This window comes from Schistocerca serialis, chromosome 4 (genome assembly GCF_023864345.2).
Source record: "Schistocerca serialis cubense isolate TAMUIC-IGC-003099 chromosome 4, iqSchSeri2.2, whole genome shotgun sequence".
NCBI lineage: Eukaryota > Metazoa > Arthropoda > Insecta > Orthoptera > Acrididae > Schistocerca > Schistocerca serialis.
In genome coordinates this window covers 675,224,725-675,248,714 of record NC_064641.1, presented here as the reverse complement: position 1 = coordinate 675,248,714, position 23,990 = coordinate 675,224,725, and the positions used below count along the sequence as shown (strand labels likewise).

Here is a 23,990-nt window from a genome sequence, read left to right as displayed (position 1 = left end):
CAATTGGAAAACATCTGAGGTTACTGTCTCAAATTCTATCTGTCACCTTCCAAGCAACAAGATGAAGTCTCATTAATTTACATACAATTAGTCTATGAACTGTTAAAATATGAAAAATACAGCAAAACTGACCTAATGCGAAACTCTACTTTATGCTTTAGTTCCTTGTCCATTGGATTTAGCTGGCGACTTGTGAAATGTTCATGGTTAGACAGTTTTTCATCCATAGCTTCCAGCAGCATCTGTAAAATAAATAACCTTCAAAATATATCAATAACATGTTATTGTATTGGTAACAGCAGATATGAACACACAATCAATACATAAATTATGGATAGCATTGTTTGAAGTTAATGTGCTTGAACTGCTTATCATTCCAAGTTAAATCTGACAGATATGTCTAATAGTAAATGGGATGCTGCTAAATAGACAATACGCACATGCATTAGGAAACAAACATTCAGCCATAATGGCAATGAGGCTACAAAATCAAAAATTAAAGGCAAATATAGAAATAAACTGACAGCAATACCAAAAGTAGATGATAAAGATTAGGAACATAATTCATTTGATGGTTAAAATGATTTTTTTGTAGAAATGTTGAGCCATAGAGCACAAAAGAAAATACTCTTGAGCAAAGATTAAAATTTAAAGACAGCATAGAAGCTCAAGGAAAGAGGAGTACAATTATATTTCACAAAGGATTCATAAAGTAATGTGCATTCATTCCTCATGGAAACAATATCATCCAGAATTAAAAATGCAATCTTAAGAGATGTATGCTATAAGAAAGAATGGTAACACAAAGGACAATCTGGGATTAAATAACAACATGAAAAGGATATATTGCTGCTCACATCATAGAGGAAGCATTAAGTAACAAGCAGGTAAACTGTAAAAAGACTGCTAGACATTATTCAGCTGTCAGACTAAGTCCTTCATCAGACACAGGCACAACAAAACAACACACACACACACACACACACACACACACACACACAGTGGCCACAAGTGTTTTTCATTTTATGAAGGATTTACAATTATAATACCAGAAGAAAGAAAGACTTACACTATCCTCTACTTAACCTATATTTAGCACAGAAAGGGGGAAAATATCATGCTGTAAAACTTTCTGATAAATTACCAGATGAAATGAAATGTCCGACAGACAGTAGTAATAGTTTCAAAAATAAATTGAACTTGACAACTCCTTCTATACCATAGATGAATTCTTGAAAAAGAATAAATAAATCTGTAGGTATAATATATGCATTTTGTGCCATTTAAAGGAATGGGGTAAGTGATAAAAATTTTAAGCTTAAAAAAAAGAAGAAGAAAAGAATCTTGACTCATGCATGCATTTCTTACACATTTAGTTTCACATCATAATGGTTACTGTGAGATTGATCAATGTAACACATAACTAATTAACTTAGTCCAGTAGCTGAATAATATTTAGTAGTTTTTCCTGATGGAACATCTCCAGAAGACAAATAGTTGGAAGTGTGGGTTCTAAAAACGGAAGCTCTGTACTCCTGGATTAGGGAGAATAGGGTGGCAGCGAAGTCATATGCAGTTGACATACTGGCAACAAGAAGGGGGCACAAAGTAATTCACCTGCCACCATACAGCCGCGATTTGAATGCCACTGAGCTAGCATGGGCAAAAATAAAAAGACTCTTTCAGGAACGCAACATTACAGGTGACATATTGTCTCAAAATCTGTTGACTCTTGCAACCTTGTTTTCAGGCTGTTACTGAGGAACACTGGAAAGATTACTGCAAAAAGATACAACAGCTTGAGCAGGAGTACTGGAGGCATGACCGTGTGATGGAAATAGCCACTGACAACCTCATTGTCGAGGTCGGCACTTCAGATACCAGTGACAAGTTAGAGAAAATGATTACGTGTGAAAATGAAACTGTTAGTGCATCGGAATTATCAGAAGCTTCAGAAAAATTTACCTGTTTCATTCTTGTTTTATTATACATCTGTGTTGAATGTGATTATAGCTTTGCTAAAATGTGTGGCATCCAATAAATTTAAAAAATAAACAGGAAGTTAGCTTCCATTCCTAGTATCGTAAATTGATCTTTTGTCTACTTCTAATTCTGCATTTATTTTGATACAGTAACTGATAATTAGCATGTTAATGACTTTATTTAATATGTCAGTACAAACAGTGATCTCAATTTCAATATCACCAAGAATTTAACTGACGGTTAACTCTGTCCTACACATAGCTGCTTTTCTAGAAGTTTAAGGAACACGTTTGTGTTGCCTGCACTGTGTGCTTGCAGCACATGGAGGAGGAGCTTGTTCCCCTCCTCACCCTGCCTCTCCCCTCAGCAGCCCTAGTGCTTGCTCCCCACTCCCCCCACTGGGAGATGCCTAGTAATAGTTTGCTTTCAGTATTTCGTTATATAACTTAAAAATATTACACATAAACAAAACATATAATATATTTAACAAATATGCAAAAAGCATATATTCTAGGAAATTTTTCAAACACATTCTCACAAATAAACAGTGATAATCAACACAGAAGTCAGTAATAAAGCAGACCTCATCTGTAATCTTTCCAACAGTCAGGCAAGCCTCATCTAATATTGCTAAAACACCTTTGTGTGGTTGCTCCACTAGGTCACAGATGATTTGGTTATTAAAGTACTCTATGTTCTTCCACTCAATTCCTTCACGACAGTACTCTTCTTGTTCCTGCTTAAGAACAAGTTCTGCAAAGAAATGAAATCAAACAAGATATGAGGATGAATTTCATTGATGAAAAACTTAAGTAGGTTAACTTTTACTGTTAGCAATAAAGAAATAAAATCACAGAATTAGTAAAATTTGGAAATTTGTGGTAAACTGCTGATGTCATCGGTCCATAAGCTTACACACTACTTACCAATGTAACTTAAACTAATTTACACTAAGTACAACACACACACCCATGCCCGAGGGAGGAATTGAACCTCCGATGCGGGTAGCCGCACGAACACTGAACTATTATTTAAAATGCAGACAATCAAGTAAATGAAAAATAAAAGTGGGAAAAGGAGATGTGGAAGTGGAAGATTAAGGCTACACATACTTTGTGGATAGATTTCAAATACTGCCAGACCTAAAGCTATGTGACAATGAAGAGCCTGAATTTGCTTATTAGTTGGCTGAGGAATGAAGTCTTCAAATAATGGTACACGAGACCAAAAAATGATTCGAGTTTGATCTTGCAAAGATTTGCAGGTTTCAAAAATAGGCCATACTGGTGTTCGTTGTTTATGACTTGTATTGTAGGCGTTATAGGAATGGTGGTGTATCAATTGTTTTACACATTTGGTCAAAACAACAGAGTGCACTTTCTTGCCACTTGAGAACATTATGGAAATAAACAGGTGTACAAAAGTTAAGGATGAAAGTAACTTTTACACGATCTATCACTGTCAAGTAAGATGGGCTGAAACTTGGACCACACATAAAGGAACTGCTACAATACAGTACATCAGGTAACTGATAGAAACATGCAATGAGACGAACAGAAATGGTACTTTCATTCAAAGACAATAATTACACTGAAATCTCCACGATTTATGATGTTCCCGTAAACACTAAAAAAGATTCTTAATAGGGTATGTGATCACCATGGATGGCAATGCATACCCTCATGCTGCCACTAGGTAGCTAACAAGTTCTTGTGCCAGGGTATTCCATCCCTCCATCAGCATGTTTAACAACTGCTGGATGGTGGTCATGCTGTAGTAGATCTTCCCTTTGCATCACACACCCCATGTGCTCAATGGAATATAAGGTGCAGGAAATGGTAGGGCAGTCCATTCTCTGAAAATCCTCTCTTCCCAAGGGCTCCTCCACCCAAGCAATCCGATTCAGTTGTGCATTTTCATCCATAAAAATGAAATCAGTGTCGAATACACACCAGAAAAGGTGTGTGGGGAAACAGTATCCTGTCAAAACAACACTAAACAGTGAGTGTGAGGGTAGATAACGCACCCAGGAACACTGTAAAACATGATCGTCTTGACGTTAAAGGTATTATGGTGTGAGGAGACAACGTTGCACAAGGGTTCTGCCCTCAAAATCTTTGAATATGGTACACTCACCTGTTTATATTACAGTGACACAGCACTTCTCCACCATGTGAGTTTTTCAGGGGTGCATTCAGCCCTGACTTTGTTTCTTATGGATGAGAGTGAACAACCGCATTGAAACTACATAAGTGGAGGAGCTCTTGGAAACAGAGCATATTCAGTGACTGGACCACCCTGCCTATGTTAGCAACGTAAACCCCATGAAACATGTGTTGGGTGTTATGTATATAGACTGAAGCAACGAGTGAAAATTTGTACCAAGGCTGGGAATCGAACCTGGGTCTCCTGCTTACTTGGCAGGTGTGTTAGCCAGTAAGCCACCATGGCACAGTGGTTCACACAACTGCATGAATTACCTTGGCACGCCTCCCTCCTCGATCCAAATTCTCACTGCCGCCCCAGTCTACTTTGAATTCCCCCTTCCACATAAACAGGATTGACGAGGCCGTCCATGTTCTGGAATAGCACCTCAGCATCAAATGTAAGCAGGTGCTTACACAAATGACACAGTTTCAGAGACTTTACTGGTCTCATACAGATATGATTTTATATACATAGACTGAAGTTTCATACACTGATGTAAAACAACAAAGGACAAAAATAACTTTCGCATGCTATGTCGCTGCCAATAACAAAGCTTGATGAAACTTGGAACATACATACAAAGAACTGCTACAGTATAGTACAGAAGGTAACTCAAAAAACACTCAGTGAGGTGAATAGAAACAGCACTTTTATTCAAAGATAATAATTATACTGAAGTCACCACAGCTTGGGAGGGGGGGGGGGGGGGGGGGGGGGCATAGGACAGAGAGGAGAGAGGATGTACACTGAAATTGACAGTTTGAAGTAATTTGGTGTCAACTATGTCTCAGTAACTATCCTTTGGTTAAAACTGTTAACTACCATCAATATTAGAAAGTAATATTCAACATCTCATAAGGAATTAAACAAAATCATCATTACTCACCTAGCAAAATCAAAATCAAGTAGCGATTACAAGAACCCTTAGTAATATTAAATACTTCAGTTATTTCTAACACACAAAAATTAAAAATATTTGGTTAGGGTTTGTTAATATTTTCAAATACTTTTCAGTTTGGAACAGCTGCAAAACTTACAGGCAGACATGGACGGCTTTTGTGCAACACACTAGAAATAAATTATCTTAGTCAAACGACAAGTTTTTTTAAGAACCTGACTGCCTAAAGGTCTGTGGAACAGTGTAGCATTTACTACAGAAAAACAACTACGCCAATTTTCTGTGTTTCAAGCGAACTCACTGTCAACATTAAAATTAACATTTAATGAAAATTGTATTCATGGCTAATGAAAAATAATGAAAGGATATATACCTACCAATAAAGAGTTGCTGTAACTTCTCATTACAATAATTAATACAAAACTGTTCAAAACTGTTTGTATCAAATATTTCAAATCCATAAATGTCTAGCACACCGATCACTGTACCCATGTATGATTTCTTCATCTGAAGATCACCACTACCAAGTGTCTCATTTATCTTTCCCACAATCCATGTGAATAATCTATCATACACAGCCTAAAAAAAGCAAAAATGAGATACATCTATTACATTTTCAAAATCAAAATTTGAGAAAACAGATAGGAGAGGAGGAGTTGGACAGAGGAAGGTATGTTTAAAATATACTGGAATGTTTCAGGTTACATTACTTAAGAGTTACTTAAAAGACAGACATATTATTAAAAATTAATTTTCTCACCTTGGCTAACGCATCTCTGCCATATTCGGCTTCTGACTGGTTGTGGGTCTTCTGCATGACTTCCCCACGAGCTGCTATAACCCTTTCACTTAGTGCCTTAGTCAGCTCAGCTGGTACCACACTAAGCATAGATGCTACACGGCTTACTGCTCCTTGGTCTACTGGCCGAGCAATATCATCTTGTGAAGTAAACTCCACATTACCCTGAATAACATCCAATATGCATCACTACATTTGAGAAGTGATAATATATTGTAAATTATATTTCAGTATTCAGGTGTTCAAGTTTGCAGTAAAATCAGTGTTATCAGTGTTGTCACTTTTACACAATATTTTCACAGTTTATTTAGCTGTCTTCTTCATGTCTTGAAGCACAGAACCCTGTTGTTCTCTGTCTGGATTCACATTCATTTAGTTGGGATCCAGTCAGCAACTAAGACATACATTTCTGAAGAAGACGGCTAGCAAAGCTTTCTTAACATTTAAAATAACACAAAGTTGGCTGAGAATACAGAAATATTGATCTTAAAATAATAACAGAACTGTATTTTAAATATGATGGTTAGGTTTCGTGTTGGTATGGTCATGATCCCTTCAGGTGTGGAGGAAATTTTCAGGTTCTCAGTATTATGGAAGAAATCAGTCCCATAATCACCTGCAGAAATTGACAAACATAGCAACCAGTCAGACATCAGCATCAAGAAAGTGGCTTACACAGCAAAGCCACAGTGGCCACTCCAACAGATGACAGCCAGAAGGTCTCGCACAGGTAGCAGCATAATATCCCCGAGAGGTCATTGGCCACGCAGACCTACTTGACTCCAAGGAGCCACATGGCTTCAAATAGACCTGGCTGTATCCTCATACCTTCACTGTATTTAGGTCAGCACCCAGGCTGTGCTGTGTTATTCATTCCTACCGAGCTCTCCGGGCCAGGAGCCGAGCACAGTAGCAGTTCACGAATCAAAGTCTTGCTAAGAAACCAGCAGGATCTTTGACATCATAAACCAACCAGCAACATCCTCTGTGTGGAACAGCCAGTGCCATCAGCAGGCTTCACCAAGACATGAGCTCTGCACCAGGGACATGTGTGCACTTTGGACTTGGCTGTCATAGTACTCTGTGTTATTAACTTTTTTATTCCAAAGTGAAATCAGCAATCAACTGTGATAATTCAACGAACTATATTGTGCCTTTCAATTGCAATTCTGACTTAAACACTTACTGTCAATGTAAAAACTTACTCCAAGGAGAAGCTTTGAGTTAATATGTTTACAAATAACTTGTTCAGCACTAAGCTGCACTTGGCTGTGGTCTTATTGCACCTCCAGTGATGCAGTACATTTCGGTATGACTGCGTACAAAAGCCCTCATGAACAAGAAAAGAAATACAGGGTGTCCATAAGTTCCTTTACAACTTCAAAATTTTATTAAAATGGCAGTTGTTGAAATATTTTAACAAAATTTCTTTTATTGTAATCACTGTTTACTAAAGTTTTTATATATACTAAAATTTTGTGTTTCAGATACTCTGTTGATGGAAGGAACTAAACATCTATGAAATGGCAACTCCTCAACACAAGGCACAATGTGTGTCCTGGTTTATTGAGACAAAAACAGATTTTCAGACTCAACAAAACTTCAGAAGAAAGTGTGGAAGAGATCCACCATTGCACCCTCCAACCCATACATGGCACAAAACATTTATGGAGATAGGGGCAGTGTTGGATAAAGGGAGGAGTGTGTGACCAAGAACATCCGAAGAAAACATCAATCGCGTTTTAAACATCTTCACTCATTCACCTACGAAGTCCATCCGCACTGCTCTCAGACAGTTGCAACCACCACATTCAACTGTGCATAAGGTCCTCCACAAGAACTTACAGTTGTACACTTACAAAGTGCGACTGTTACAGACACTTGAGCCAAATAACAAGCCAAAATGGACAGAGTTTGCACTTAACATGCTGGAACGCCTTTCAGAGGATGAAGCATTCCTCAAGCAAGTTTGTTTCAGTGATGAGGCAACTTTTCATGTTTCTGAGACATTAAACAGACACAATGTGAGAATCTGGGGATCTGAACACCCATGTGACTAGGGAGCTTCACCGGACTAGTCCAAAAGTCAATGTGTGGTGTGGAATCATGTGCAACCGAATAATTGGTCCATTTTCTTCAACAAGTCAACAATTATTGCAGATATTTGCTTCGACCTTCTGACCGAATATGTAGCACCACAACTGATTGACTTACAACCAACTATCATTTTCCAGTAAGACGGCGCACCACCACATTGGGGACTGCACATTCATCGGTTCCTCAATGAAACATTTCCAGGCAGATGGATCGGGAGGGATGGGCCAATTCCTTGGCCACTGCGTTCACCAGATATCACTCCCTTGGACTTTTTTTATGGGGGTATGTAAAAGATATTGTGTATCAAATACAGATATGGGACATTGCTGACTTGAAGCAAAGGATTCGTAATGCCATTGCCACCATTGATGACAGTATGCTACAGTGAACATGGCAAGAGGTTGAGTACCGTCTTGATGTGCTTCGTGCAACTAAAGGCACCCATACAGAGGTCTATCAAACACTGTCAAAAAAACTTTTATCAACACTGATTACAATAAAAGAAATGTTGTTAAAATATTTCAACAGCTGTCGTCGTAATAAAATTCTGAAGTTGTAAATGGACTTTATGGACACCCTGTATATTAACTAAACAATGAGCAAGAGGAGAAAGAATACAGTTTGTTGCATTTTAGTTCTTAGATATCAATTAGATGAACTGACTTTTAAATTGATGTAATTGTTACATTCAAGAATTATCCATATTCATTCTCTACGGTACTTCAGCATTTTGAGTGATATGCCACACATTCACAAATTCACCACCATAGTGCATACATAATTATGTATGTACGTTGTATATGTGGAAAAGAGCTGCAGACACTGGAAGTGTTCAGACTGGTTACAGATTTTAAGCTGTAAGACATTTGCAGAGGCAGATGTGGACCCCTAGTTATGAATTGCACATTAAAACTGAATAAATTGCAAAAAGGTGGAGAATTAAGATAATGGGAACTGCATGCATGGAGAGAACCAGAGGTGGTTGAGCATTTCAGATGGACCATTAGGCAATGCTTGACTGAAACAAGGGAAAGGTATACAACAGAAGACAAATTAGTAACTTTGAGAGATGAAATAATCAAGGCAACAGAGGATCAAAAATACAAAATCTGGTAGAAATTCTCAGATAATGCAAGTGATATTGAATTTCATTGACAAAAGGAGAAACTGTAAAAGTGAAACAGGCAAAAGGGTATACAGACATCTCTAAAATGAGACTTACAAAAATTCAAAATAGCTAAGTATGAATGACTAGAGGAGAAAAGCAAGGCTGTAGAAGTGTGCATGACTAGGGGAAAGATAGATACCATCTACAGAAGAATTAGAGAGACCTGTGGAGAAAAGAGAATCATCTGTATGAATATCAAGAAGAAGTAGATGAAGATGAGATGATAGATATGATACTGTGAAAAAAAATGATAGAGCAATCAAAGACCTAGATCACCAATATTAGGTCCTTGGAATAGATGGCATTCCCTCAAAATTGTGGAGATCCTTCAGTGAGTCAATCATGATAAAACTACTCATTCTTGTGCACAACATACACTCCAACACAAAAAAAGAAACATGAAGGAACCATCTGAATTGGACGGAAATTGGCAGATGTGATGTGCCCGTTCACACAAAAAAATTATTACAATTTCAGAAAAATTGGATGACTCAAGAGAAAGAGCTACACAAATTGAGCAAGTCAATAACATGTTGGTCCACCTCTGCAAGCAGTTAATTGGCTTGGCACTGATTGATAGAGTTTTTTGATGTCCTCCTGAGGGATATCGTGTTGAATTTTGTCCAAGTGACACTTTAGAGGATCAGAATCCTGAGCTGGTTGGAGGGCCCCCACCCACAACTGTCCAAAAATTCTCAACTGGGGAGATATCCAGTGACCTGGCCAAAGTAGGGTTTGCCAAGCATGAAGACAAACAGGAGAAATTCTTGCTGTGTGCAGGTGGGCATTATCTTGCTGAAATGTAAGACTAGGCCCCTGCCATGAAAGGCAACAAAAAGGGGCATGAAGTATGTCAACGTGTGCTGTAAGGGTGTCATCCGTAACAACCAAAAGGGTCCTGCTTTTCATGGCATCTCAGACCATCACTCACAGTTGATGGGCTATGTAGCAAGTGACAATAAGGTTGGTATCCCACTTCTATACAGGGTGTCTCCACACACATCTTTGCTGGTCATTGTGGCTCAGTCTGAAGTGGGACTCATCACTGAAGACAGTTCTACTCCACTCAATGAGAATCCTGACTGAAGACTTGTCTGGAGGTGCCCCGGACAGTAGTGGGATAGCAACCTGACTGCCATCTGCCATACAGCCTGACAAAGAGAAATGATGTTCTGGCATGCCATTTGTTTTCACAGTAGAACCCCTTTAGTTGCCATAAGTGGCACCCTTACAGCACAGTGGTATGCTGACAATATTTTATGCCCCAATTTGTTGCCCTTCATGGCAAGTCACCCTGGGCTTACACTTCAGCAAGATAAAGCCGGCCTACACCCAGTAGTTTCTACTGCTTGTCTTTAAGCTTGTCAAACCCTACCTTGGCCACCAAGGTCACCGTATCCCTCTCAGGTTGTGAATGTTTGGAGAATTATGGGTGGGGCCCTCCAACTATCTCAGGATTTTGACAATATAATGCACCAACTGGACAGAATTTGGCATGATATGCTTCAGGAGCACATTCAACAACTCTATCAATCAATGCTAAGCCAAATAATTGCTTGCAGAGGTGGGCCAACATGTTACTAACTTGCTCAATCTGTGTAGCTCTTTCTCTTGAATAAATCACCCAGTTTTTCTGTAACTATAATCATTTGTTTCTCTGTACATGTGTATCATATCTACCAATTTCTGTCCCATTTGGATAGTTCCTCCATGGTAATTAATTTTCTTGACTGTCAGAAAGCTGTAAATAATATAATATCTGAAGCTAATAACATATTTTAGCCTTCCATAATTACGTGAATGTATTTTAATTCACTTGATAGCGCCCAGCCACAGATATCCATATTGTTTTCATTTGATGTGAGAGTAAACGAAGGAGACACAGCAAAATCATTAAATGTAAACACGGGTCACGTGGAGACTACCCTCTATAACAGACTGCTCTGTGCATCAGCCCCGGATCTACGATATTTGCTAACTGGATCAATACTAAAAGAAATTGTATTTTCAAAAATATGTTCATCTTGTAGCGCACATCTTCCTGAAAAGTCTGAAACATAAAACGTGTGTTCGAGGAAATGTAAGACATATTGTTTAGTCTTAAGTGTGCCAAAGTGCAGTGCCATGCCCCTTCAGACAGCAGTCTTCTATCGCACGTCACTGTATCTCGCTCTGTGATATTGAAACGTGTATATTTTGTAATGGATGCCATCAAGCTATATTCAGGACAATCTAAACTGAAATGTCCTGTGGTGCCTTTCCTGCTTCCAGTCCGCCGGTTTGAAAGCCTGCCCCTCTTTTTTCAAAAAACTCTGAATTAAAAGGGAATGGGATTATTTGTAATCGGGAGAACAACAAGAACTCTTCAGAAAATTTGCACTCTTTATTGCCTATTAGCTAACAACTTGCTGTTTTCTGTGGCATAAAATTAAATATAGGATACATAAAACCAATAAAGACAATAGACAAGCAAGAAAGTACACATTTCTTCAATCCTTAGCTCCTAGCATTTTTTTTTCTCTCTAATCTTGCTACAGTTTTACATGGCGTGTTTTCCTTTCTGCAAAAGGATCGATTACCTCATCAAAGTTCGTCAAACATTTTGCTACATGAAAAATCGAAATGTCGTTACCTAATAATAATACCAAAGACTGGTGTGGTTTCTCAATCTGCTTACGTCTATTTTGTCACTGTCTGCTAGATAAAACAAAATAGGCCTTTCTAATATTGCAGCAATTTTGTAACACACATGAAATTAACAAGACTGCTTTGGCACAAATGGTCATTTTTATAACACGACCAAATACACTCCTGGAAATTGAAATAAGAACACCGTGAATTCATTGTCCCAGGAAGGGGAAACTTTATTGACACATTCCTGGGGTCAGATACATCACATGATCACACTGACAGAACCACAGGCACATAGACACAGGCAACAGAGCATGCACAATGTCGGCACTAGTACAGTGTATATCCACCTTTCGCAGCAATGCAGGCTGCTATTCTCCCATGGAGACGATCGTAGAGATGCTGGATGTAGTCCTGTGGAACGGCTTGCCATGCCATTTCCACCTGGCGCCTCAGTAGGACCAGCGTTCGTGCTGGACGTGCAGACCGCATGAGACGACGCTTCATCCAGTCCCAAACATGCTCAATGGGGGACAGATCCGGAGATCTTGCTGGCCAGGGTAGTTGACTTACACCTTCTAGAGCACATTGGGTGGCACGGGATACATGCGGACGTGCATTGTCCTGTTGGAACAGCAACTTCCCTTGCCGGTCTAGGAATGGTAGAACGATGGGTTCGATGACGGTTTGGATGTACCGTGCACTGTTCAGTGTCCCCTCGACGATCACCAGTGGTGTACGGCCAGTGTAGGAGATCGCTCCCCACACCATGATGCCGGGTGTTGACCTTGTGTGCCTCGGTCGTATGCAGTCCTGATTGTGGCGCTCACCTGCACGGCGCCAAACACGCATACGACCATCATTGGCACCAAGGCAGAAGCGACTCTCATCGCTGAAGACGACACGTCTCCATTCGTCCCTCCATTCACGCCTGTCGCGACACCACTGGAGGCGGGCTGCACGATGTTGGGGCGTGAGCGGAAGACGGCCTAACGGTGTGCGGGACCGTAGCCCAGCTTCATGGAGACGGTTGCGAATGGTCCTCGCCGATACCCCAGGAGCAACAGTGTCCCTAATTTGGTTGGCAGTGGCGGTGCGGTCCCCTACGGCACTGCGTAGGATCCTACGGTCTTGGCGTGCATCCGTGCGTCGCTGCGGTACGGTCCCAGGTCGACGGGCACGTGCACCTTCCGCCGACCACTGGCGACAACATTGATGTACTGTGGAGACCTCACGCCCCACGTGTTGAGCAATTCGGCGGTACGTCCACCCGGCCTCCCGCATGCCCACTATACGCCCTCGCTCAAAGTCCGTCAACTGCACATATGGTTCACGTCCACGCTGTCGCGGCATGCTACCAGTGTTAAAGACTGCGATGGAGCTCCGTATGCCACGGCAAACTGGCTGACACTGACGGCGGCGGTGCACAAATGCTGCGCAGCTAGCGCCATTCGACGGCCAACACCGCGGTTCCTGGTGTGTCCGCTGTGCCGTGCGTGTGATCATTGCTTGTACAGCCCTCTCGCAGTGTCCGGAGCAAGTATGGTGGGTCTGACACACCGGTGTCAATGTGTTCTTTTTTCCATTTCCAGGAGTGTATAATTCAGTAAGTACCAATATCAAATGCCTATTAGGCCTACTACAAGCAAAAAGCTTTATGTTAGGGAATAGTTTCACATTTCATTCATACACACCGGTTTCTCAAGCACGAGATCGAACAGTAGTATTGTGAAATTTTTATATGAATTTGGAATCGTCTTATTCTTCCATAACTTGTGTGATGTCCCCGTTTCTTCTTCTTCCTCATTCCAACAAACAATCTTGTCATGACCAATTCTGTAGCTATTCCTGCCATTGTCAAAAGTTGTTTGCCGATTAACTTCACTAACCCTGCCAGAACCACCAGTTTAGATACGACGCGATTATTCTCCTGTTAGGTGTTGTTACGTGTTCGTACAACACGTTTTCCACATTACTTCCAGAATAGAGCTTAAGTGTACAAGGGACTGTACAACTGTACTTCCAGAATAGAGTACAACTGGCCCTTACTAGTGTAGCGATCTGGCCAAAAATTTTCGGTCAAATTTCATTTTCTTGGATACACCGAGAAGATAAACGTGATGTTTCTCACCTTTTATTCCTGTTAGTTGTTTATTTCCATTCTGGTAGTCTGAATCTATGGATTTCACTAGTAATTATAACAATGCTGACCATTTGCAAACCCAATCAACCACATCACATGGCGTTTGGTATTCATCCGTTCGGCTTTACTCCGCTCAGCTCATATACGCCCGTCCTATTGTGTCAGCAAAAAGTTTATTTCTAGATGCGACAAGGATTCTCCTGACAGAGACATCACATACACTATGCACGCATTCAAAAATCAACTTATGATTCATTCAGAAATCAACTCAAAATGTGTTCAAAAATGTTCAAAAACCAACAGGGATGCATTTCAAAATCATATGAATAATCGATAGACTATTCTGCACTGGATGCCAAGCGCTTTGTGAAACAAGCTTCTTTCTGGTAGCATCTAGCTGCTTGCTGTGACTGCTTGCACAGCCAACAGCCACATTCCTGTTGTCAGAAGCAGGAGAATCTACTGCTCAAATGCGACTCAACTGCGCACGCGCAGGAGCCCACTCGTAACTGCTAAAACGAATCTAATGTAAACAGTTGTGACTACATTCTCATTGGAGGCAATTTGTTGTTATGAAGCATTGCATAGTCCTCCTAAAGCCTTTGACACATTCTGCTGTTGGCACACGCTTGCATGAGCACTGTGTGTCGTTGTTGTACTGTTGTATATGGCACATTTCCTTCGCAAATTATTTTCGTGTTTTTCCCTCGTTTATGTTTTATTGTTGAAGTGTTATTCTGCAGTAGCGGGATACAGTAATATCCTTTGTTAGAGCATCAGTTCTTACCAGTCAAAATTACAAAAATTTAACAGAAAACTAAAACACTGAAAAATTCCCAGAATTCTAAAAAATCCGCGGAATTTTCCCGGTTTTCTCCCAGATGAACAAATTCCCAGGTTTTCCCCAGATCTCCTGGTTGTTCTGGGTCATATACACCCTGTGTCTGGTAATTGCTCGTTCAGGCCACACGACTTTTTAGATCAATGAAATTTTCCAAAGCAATGTAAGAATTTCTCTGTTCCATAAGTTTTAATTTCACAACACTACAATTTATCTATAGTCTGGAAGACCATGCATATGTATTTCTTGGTTTGTTCTAAAGTTATTGTTTTTTTTTTTTGTTTTTTCTTTCCACTCCTTCAGGTCACTAGTGGCCTACCGGGACCATCCGACCACTGTGTCATCCTGAGTGGAGGATGCGGATAGGAGGGGCGTGGGGTCAGCACACCGCTCTCCCGGTCGTTATGATGGTATTCTTGACCGAAGCCGCTACTATTCAGTCGAGTAGCTCCTCAATTGGCATCACGAGGCTGAGTGCACCCCGAAAAATGGCAGCGGAGCATGGTGGCCTGGACGGTCACCCATCGAAGTGCCGACCACGCCCGACAGTGCTTAACTTCAGTGATCTCACAGGAACCGGTGTATCCACTGTGGCAAGGCCGTTGCCAAAGTTACTGTGTAATTACTATAATATTTCGGCACCAAGAAGAAGAAGAAGTAGAATTAGAAGTAGTAGTAGTAGTGCAACAACAACAAATCACCACAACATACTGTCTCATTCAGGGAACCCATTACCCCTGTAACATATGCTGGTACAATCTCCCTTCCTAAATTTGATGCTCTACTGTCAGACAACTGTCTGAAACTGATCCATACTTGCTGCCTGCACCGCTGACTGGGCTGCAAGCTGCGGGAGACCACCACAAGACAAATGCCGGAATGAAGCCATGCCATCAAAACAATAGCTGCACCACTTCGTAGAAGCCAGTGGCCGACCCGCCTGATACAAGCGTGTGCTCCGCCGGGAAGAGCAGTTCTCGTTGGTGTTCCATATGATCCACATATTACACTACCTGCCCTGTGACAACAGCAACCACCTCAGACATGGATTACCCTTGGACTGTGTGATTCTGTACTTCTTGTTCACCATTTGTCTATCCAGTGTATATGGAATAAAATGTGTTAGTAAGTGTAAACCCTCCACTCCTACAAGCACTATGTTCTAACAATTTTGTTCCACCATTCCTAGACCAATGTGAATGGCTGCTCTTTGCTCTTTTACAGATTTCATGATAGGATGCTAAGCTTGAGGCTTTACCGGCATAACAACTGCATGGGCATCGCATCATAAAATGTAGTTACAACAGCACAGTATTTCCATGAGGCAGCTGCTTACCAATGGATTGCTGTTGTGGCTCATCATGAACTATGGAGAATCAAAGATCCTTACATCCACTGGGTCTGCAACTTGCACCTGTTTTCCCTCACCGACATGCGAAGACCACAACTTGTTTCTGTGCCATGTGGCTAGGAATGTGGACATCCTCTACGATTCATTTACGATTACATTACAGTCCTGATCCTTGGCACCTGCACTTTTCTAGTGAGCCACAACAGCAATAAGCCAGTAAGCACCTGAAGATGACAAGCAGCTGTCTCATGAAAATGAGCAGTTTTCACAACATATATGACACAATGCCCAAGAACCATAAAAGCTATCATTTTTTTGTCATACCGTCTAGAACGTCGATGTTTGTTGCAATGGAAAAATAGCAGCAGCATTACTCAGCACTTTGGATCCATAAGCCAATGGTCAGATCATTCCCAGGTATCCTTGAGATGCAGACATTGAATGGATTACTCTGTGATAGTGTAAGCTCACACATGCTGACTTAAAAAAAAATTTGCATAAAGTTTTCATTATTCAGCACAGAGGACTGTTGTCCTGGAGACATTTTTCCATGGGAATCCTTTTATGATGACAGAACAGAATGTGAACTAATCATTAACTAAATTACACACAGACAATGAAATGCTTATATCAGCACAAAGATACCTCTTGGACCATCTTCTCCCTTCCATAAACAATAAAAAGTCAAACGTATGATGCAAATAATTACAACACTATACAAATAAAAAAATATATGCAATTATTGGCTCAACACTAAGCATCAACAAACAGCAAAAAGCTCTGTAAACGAAGACAAATGCCACTTTCTTACCAAGTGAAGAATTGCTGCCACAATTTTCCAGACTGTATCTGTTTCAGCACTGGAAAACCCCAATGTTTTGAATGCTCCAACAGTTGCTTTGTAATCTGACCTATCACTGATTGCCTCTACTTTTGAAGCATTTCCTTGTCGAGTGTAAAAATAGTTTCCGGGGTCACGACTGAGCTGGAATTCCTTAAGCTCTGGTTCACTTGCACCTCCAAGCAACTGTGAAAAAAAGAACAACCATACTGAGATTAAATAATGCAGGCAAAATGACAGCTCACTTTCAGAGATCCTAGTGTATGCAGTTATTAATCAAAATTAATATGACAGATTTTCATACAATAATTCAATTAGATGCAAACAGATAATAAATTGGTATGTCATTGCTTCAGAATGTTACACAGTTCTCAGTGATTCATTAGGTAAGTAACCGATTATCTATCTAAATGTAAAGGGGTTCAATCTTCAATTGATGCTGGGATCTTTCTGTCACTTGTTGAGAGAGCAAATTTAACTGGCGGAAGAAGAAAATATAACAATGCAGAAAATAAAGCAACCAGAAGTAAAACAGAAAACTGCAGAATCATGCATGACTACAGGAAATATAGATTCCATCCGCAGGAAAATTAAAGAAACCCTGAAGAAAGGGGAAGCAGCTGTATAAGATGATGAAGATGACATGGGAGCTCTGTGATATTGTGAGAATAACTTGACAGAGCACTGAAAATTCTAAGTCAAAACAAGCGACCTGGAGTACACAATTACTGAGATCCTTGGGAGAACCAATACACAGAGCAATAGGCCCAATATCCTCTGGCCTATTGAGCTGCTCTCTATCCATGATCTCTTGGCAGAGATATTAGCACCTCTCCTCCCTCTACTGCATGGGCCAGGCCATACCCACCAACATTATCAGTTTTATTGCTGGTTAAAGGGGGCACTGTCTGACAGTAATACCGATATGAATTCTGTGGGGAGCAAAGGTACTCTACACATGATGATCCATTAGGAGAGAACCCATTATGCCTACTAGAATCACAACAAGTGCACAAAATGGGTGGAGACAGTCTAGTTAAATACCTATTTACCATACCAGTCAGATTGTTGCCTTATATGAAGCTTAAAACTTCATACCACAACTGTCTTCTGAAAACGACACTGCTTGTGTATTTGGATTTTGCACTGGATATTACTGGATTGATTACACTAGCTTGGTTCAAATGGCTCTGAGCACTATGGGACTTAACATCTGAGGTCATCAGTCCCCTAGAACTTAGAACTACTTAAACCTAACTAACCTAAGGACATCACACACATCCATGCCCGAGGCAGGATTCGAACCTGCGATCGTAGCAGTCGCGCGGTTCCAGACTGTAGCGCCTAGAACCGCTCGGCCACCCTGGCCAGCCTACACTAGCTTACAACTACTTTGGCATTCTTATACTTTCAAATAAAGTTCAAGACACAGACTTCGTTGGAACTCCACTGTGCCCCATGTGTACTTTCCTACACAAATTGTTCAATATATTTACAGAGGTACAAAACTACCTAGCAAACTTTAGGCTACCGCAAAAGTAATAATTTCTAAACTTTATTCCCCTCAGCAGATGTGCCTACTCTTCAACCTTGAAACTTTCTATATGTGTCTCAGAACACAGTCAATTTGCAACTCCATGCTTTACAGTGCTCAAAAAACACACACAAATTTGTGGAAGTGGGCATTTGACAGTTGATCTATCTTATTGCATTTGCAGTGTACTGCCTGCTCATTATAGAATGAAACAATGGCATTTAAAATACAGCATGAAATCAGGAACACATGACAAGGCTTGCATCATCAGCACAGATGATGAATCAAAAGTTAGGAGGGGGGCAATCACTTTCTTCAGCTCACTGTTTTCATTGTGTGTTTCAATTATATGATCCTCTCATCAGACTATTCCTTTTGCAGTAATAAGCTCTACAGTATACAGTAACCTCCATACAGTTAATCATTTTGAGCTCTACAACAGTGACACAATATTCACTTGGGATGTTGCATTTATCTGTACATTTTGCCAGTCATGATTTTTATAATTTGAACAGAAAGATACCATTACAGAATGTTTCCACATGTTATAAACCAACAAAGAGTGTTCCTAAAAAATTATCATATACTGGGAAAAGTATGTCAAATGCCACATCTTCACTTTTCATGACTATACTTGATTAGGAAAACAAAATGATTCACAGCTATTTGTTTAAATGACAGCTACAACCAAGTGGGGCATGAGCTTGATCATGCCTATTGTTCTCTTCAACTTGTCGTATTGTTCTGTTGAATCAAGTGCTACTTATCATAGACAGCTGCAGACAACACTTTAGGCCAGTGACATAGTAATGTGATCTGTTTCTGTTGTTGCATTGTTTCTCTGTGTGGCATGTTTATTTTATGAGACAGAATGTCTGAAACTAGTTGCGAAATTGCAACAGAACTGACTGCTGCTGCTGCAGCCATATTATGCACGCTGCCCTTCCATGCTCGAGTGTCAATTTGTTACTTTGATCGAGGTATAAATAACACATGCTACTACAAGTGTACCCTAATGCTAATCATACTTCTAATTTTTCTTGAGTATTGGAAATTATATAATTTTTTTGGTAGGATAGGAGTGAATGCATGGTAGTGTCTTATATCTTCTGCTATAGGTTAAAGGCCAATTTTTGGGGTATAGAGTGCATGGAAAAGCTATTCTTGAGAAATGAAACATTATTATTTGTAGAGGGGGGGGGGGGGGAATACCAGAGGGGGGGGGGGATAGTTAAGACCGAGAACACTAAGCACACAATCTCTTATAGTGCCTGCCAACACCCATAAAAGCAAGTGGCCAACACCCATAAATGCAAGTGTCACATCAAGTGTGACATGATTACAGTCAGAGATAGTTGGACTTCTCAATACACCCATTTGTTTTATCTCAGAAATATGTCAATGGACATCTCTATCTTTAACAGCTTTCCGACATTTTTAAGTAGGTGATTAGATAACACGGACAATCTGGCATCCTATGCATTAATGTGATACTGCCATACTGATTTCAGCTGAAGTTTCACTTAAACACTCTGTATATATCACAATGACTCTGTGGTAGCAATATATAATATTGCTGCCATTAAACAGTAGACCATCTGCATTATCATATCAACAGTGTTAATATATTAACATACAGTTACGATCACCTTGAATTACCTGGTAAAAACTATGAAAATTTCTTTCTCCTTTCTGTTGTAAAATTACTCTTGACTTTTCTAATAAGTAATTATTAATGTGGCCTCCCACTGGATCTCCTTTGAAATCGAAGTTTATGTCCATGTACTTTCCAAACCTGGAGGAATTGTCATTCCTATTCGTTTTTGCATTTCCAAATGCTTCAAGAATTGCATTTGACTGGAGAAGAACATTTTTCACTCTGTAAACAAAACAGGATATAATATACTGTTCACTGACATTTCTAGTTATTGACCAGATACAATATACCAATATAGTATACCTCTCAACTTCCTGCCGACCACCTAAATTGGTCACTGCAGCTATATACTTCATTATTATTTTTGAGGCTTCTGTCTTTCCACTTCCTGACTCACCACTAATAACTATACACGTATCACGTCCCTGTTGCTTCATTTCTTTATGAGCTGCATCTGCTATTGCAAATATATGGGGTGGATTTTCAAAGAATTCTCTTCCTACAATAAAAATCACAAACACTCATTAAAAACAACATAGATTATGTATTACAGACATTCTTTATTATCTTAAGTAGAACTGGTAATTCCAAAAGACCTAGTAAAGCATATGTCACTGCACTCATATTTCACTTCATTTTTTGCATGGTTTTAATTAGTTGTGAATTACTAATTAAAATAGTTCTCACTTATGCTACTACTGGTTACTATTAGTCTACTACAGGTACTCTCATGTTTTTCACACCAGTAATGTTGTCCTCTGTAAAGAAATAACATAAGGACAACACAATAAAAGATTTTATGTCTGAGGGCAACATTGCCACTTTTAATACGATGAAGAAAAACAGATACTGTCTAGATCTTTTTTATGTTTATTTGGATTACCAATTCTGATCTCTGTTACAGGTCATCCTCATACCCAGCATCCAATTACTATGAAGTACAGCTTGTAAGCAGAGTGAAGATTCAGGTTTAGGATCTGAAGAGGACTTTTAACAGTGCTCAAAACCATAATCCAAATGACATAAATTTGATGTAGACAATGTGTCTTTCTTTACAGGCAGCCATATTTAAACATTTTCTTCAGGCAGATTTTTGTGTCTCACTTTAGCAGTATTTAGTTTATCAATCAAGATCGAATCCTAATAATTCTGGTATTGTCATACTACCAGTACCTTAGGTGGACTTCAATAAACTAACGCACTCCCATCCTTTTCTCTTTCCTAAGCCTCCTCTTTACTATATGGCTTATTTTATTTTCCTTAGGGACTTTATTATAAAGCAAATTACTTGATAGTTGAACTGCAGTCAAGAAAAGAAGTGGAAGACTTTGGTACAAATATAGGCAGTCAGTATTATTGGCTTTGTCAGTTTTTATCACCACCTACTTCAATGCTGCATCTAAAAGATCTGAAAGCTAAAGCACTCATACCATGAAAAATCAGACTAATGTTTTCCTAAAAAAAGTAAATATAACAAATTAAACAGAAATAGTTTGAAAAAAATAACTTCATTGTCTGTTGTGCCATTTGACCCTACAAAACATTAATAAACTGTCAAACCATCACTCACCAATTAACCCAAAAACATACTGATTACAACTTGTGGCTGCCCTAAAAAACTTAACCCAAAAATAGTACTGTGAAAATACTGACTATGTTAGCAAGCAGAACAATTAACAATTGATTACAACTTTACACTATATTATGAGTCACAAATGAAGGCAAGCTGTGCAGAGAGGTGCAGGGTTACTAAATGCACCACTGTAAATTTTTAATGACTCTTTTGGCAAGTGTGTGGAGCTTCTACAGTGTGCTCCTGAGAGATAGTAACATCTGTAATTAGAATGGTGTTATCTGCCTCATACTTGAAGTAAACATGTATTCTGTAAATTATGTCTCACACCTAATTGTGTAGTATTTGTCACTTACGAACAACAGAAGCCACAACAATTTGCAATAAATTTATGAGGAATGATTAATAATTCCTTTGTTAGTGCTCAGAGCACAGTCAGAGTTGTGTGTCATACCTGATGTACAGAGCTTTTCATCCACCTCCATTTGTGAATCCTATAGTTAAATTGCTCTCACTCCATTAAAAACTGTGGAATGAAGCATTTGAACAATGCTACTTCTAAACCATAATGAAACAAACCTTTATACTGAGTGATATATTCTTGCCCATAAATATTCATAGTTCGGTATGGATTGACAGAAATGCACACTTCTCCTATATAGCTGTATATCTTTCCACCTTGAAATCTGGGAAAAAATGAAGGAAAAAAATTAGAAAATGATTTGTGTGGATCCCAGTTAAAACTAAGTATATTAACATAACTAGATTAGACATATTTTTAAGAATAATTCAGAAAGTACCTGTTAATGTTTCTCTCACCTGGATAATCTGAAAAACTTGTTCATAGTGTTCTCTTTATAATCTATCACAAGTTTACTCTAAAAATTCTGTACACCTTTTTACGCTGCCAGTAATTTACTACGTACAGTTTCATTCACATATATGTAACAACACTCAATCTAATTGAAAATGAAATCATTTTGCAGAACCAAATCCATGACAATGTGGCCACTAATCCATAAGTCAGACTCCTGTAATACAGTTGAGAGAGGACAAGAACTTTCTAAACATGCATGAGGTTGAGGGCTCCACACCACAGGAAGCGTTAACAAAGCTGCGGAGAGTGCTGATTTTCAAATGACACTTATTTTTAAGCTGGCAAATATATAGCAGTGGCATCATCTAGGTTTCAAATAAAAGTTCCACATAGTGGGATGAATCTGCCCTGTTGAGCAGTTCATTATGAAGGGAAAGTTCTGGACATGGCTGCACAGTTGTACATCAGCAGAAATACATATACACATTTTGGTGGTGGAAAATTGGAAGCCATGGGTCAGAGCTCAGGACTGTGCATTCTTTATGGCACCCCAAAGGAGGTGTTCAGCAACACTCATGGCTAAAAATCTGCAGTACATGTAAATATCATCTGCACATAATGACAGCAAGACCATAGGTGCCATAGCCCTTGCAAGGTTATTGTTCAACTTCTCCTTTTTTCACTTCGAATAGCAGGTTTACTGCTTGTTTTGATCTCAGTCCAGCCAGAAAAAATTCCAGTAAGGATCACGATGAGTGCCTCAAACTCCGCTTATACAGTACAGTGTGGATATGGTAATGTCAGCGGGTGTCACAGGACTTCCTTTTGTCAAAGAAGACAGTAATGAGGTGTTGGAGAAGAACAAAAATCATCCTTAGCCAACTCCAGAAGAAATAAGCGGTCAGTTGTGAACTTTCCCTTTTGAAAGCCACAATTGGAGTTGCACGAAAGGCTCATCTCAAGAGACCAACAGAGTTGCTGGAGGCTGTCCCTCATCTGCTAGTTCCTGAGACTGATTGGTCTACAGGTGTCCATCTTATATGAGTTTTTACTCTGTTTCAAGTCGGGAACAATTACACTTTCTCTCAGCTGATTTGGGATCTCATCCTCAATCCAGACACAATTAAAGACCGCAAAAATGTGGTGTGGGCAATCCACAGTTAGATGTAGTAGTATTTGGTAGTAGATTCTATCAGTTCCTGATGCAGTATTGTGCCCAAGGGCCAAAGTCCTGAGGAGTTCTCATTCACTGAAAGAGGGATTATATGGTTCTAGATGTCATGTAGTGAAGACAGGTTGTAATTCTCCGCCTGGCTTTTGTGTATATGGAAAGGGAAAGGATAACTGGTAGACGCAAATACTCGAGTGAAGTGTACCATAAGGCATTCTGCAATAACAGTATAGTCACTACAGAAATTTTCATCTAAGATGTTAGCATGAACACTGGTT

General features: G+C 39.6%; 1 protein-coding gene across 1 annotated transcript in view; it reads right to left on the bottom strand.

Annotated features, from left to right (window-relative positions):
• LOC126473155 (unconventional myosin ID) overlaps window positions 1-23,990 on the bottom strand; it is a 158,401-nt gene that overhangs the window by 75,965 nt on the left and 58,446 nt on the right. Inside the window, exons 2-9 of the mRNA XM_050100016.1 lie at window positions 22,304-22,410; window positions 20,455-20,650; window positions 20,154-20,373; window positions 16,931-17,146; window positions 5,850-6,053; window positions 5,467-5,668; window positions 2,567-2,736; window positions 133-242 (exon numbers count right to left, since the gene is read on the bottom strand). Coding sequence (XP_049955973.1) covers window positions 133-242; window positions 2,567-2,736; window positions 5,467-5,668; window positions 5,850-6,053; window positions 16,931-17,146; window positions 20,154-20,373; window positions 20,455-20,650; window positions 22,304-22,410 — 1,425 coding nt within the window. The remainder of the gene's footprint in view (window positions 1-132; window positions 243-2,566; window positions 2,737-5,466; window positions 5,669-5,849; window positions 6,054-16,930; window positions 17,147-20,153; window positions 20,374-20,454; window positions 20,651-22,303; window positions 22,411-23,990) is intronic.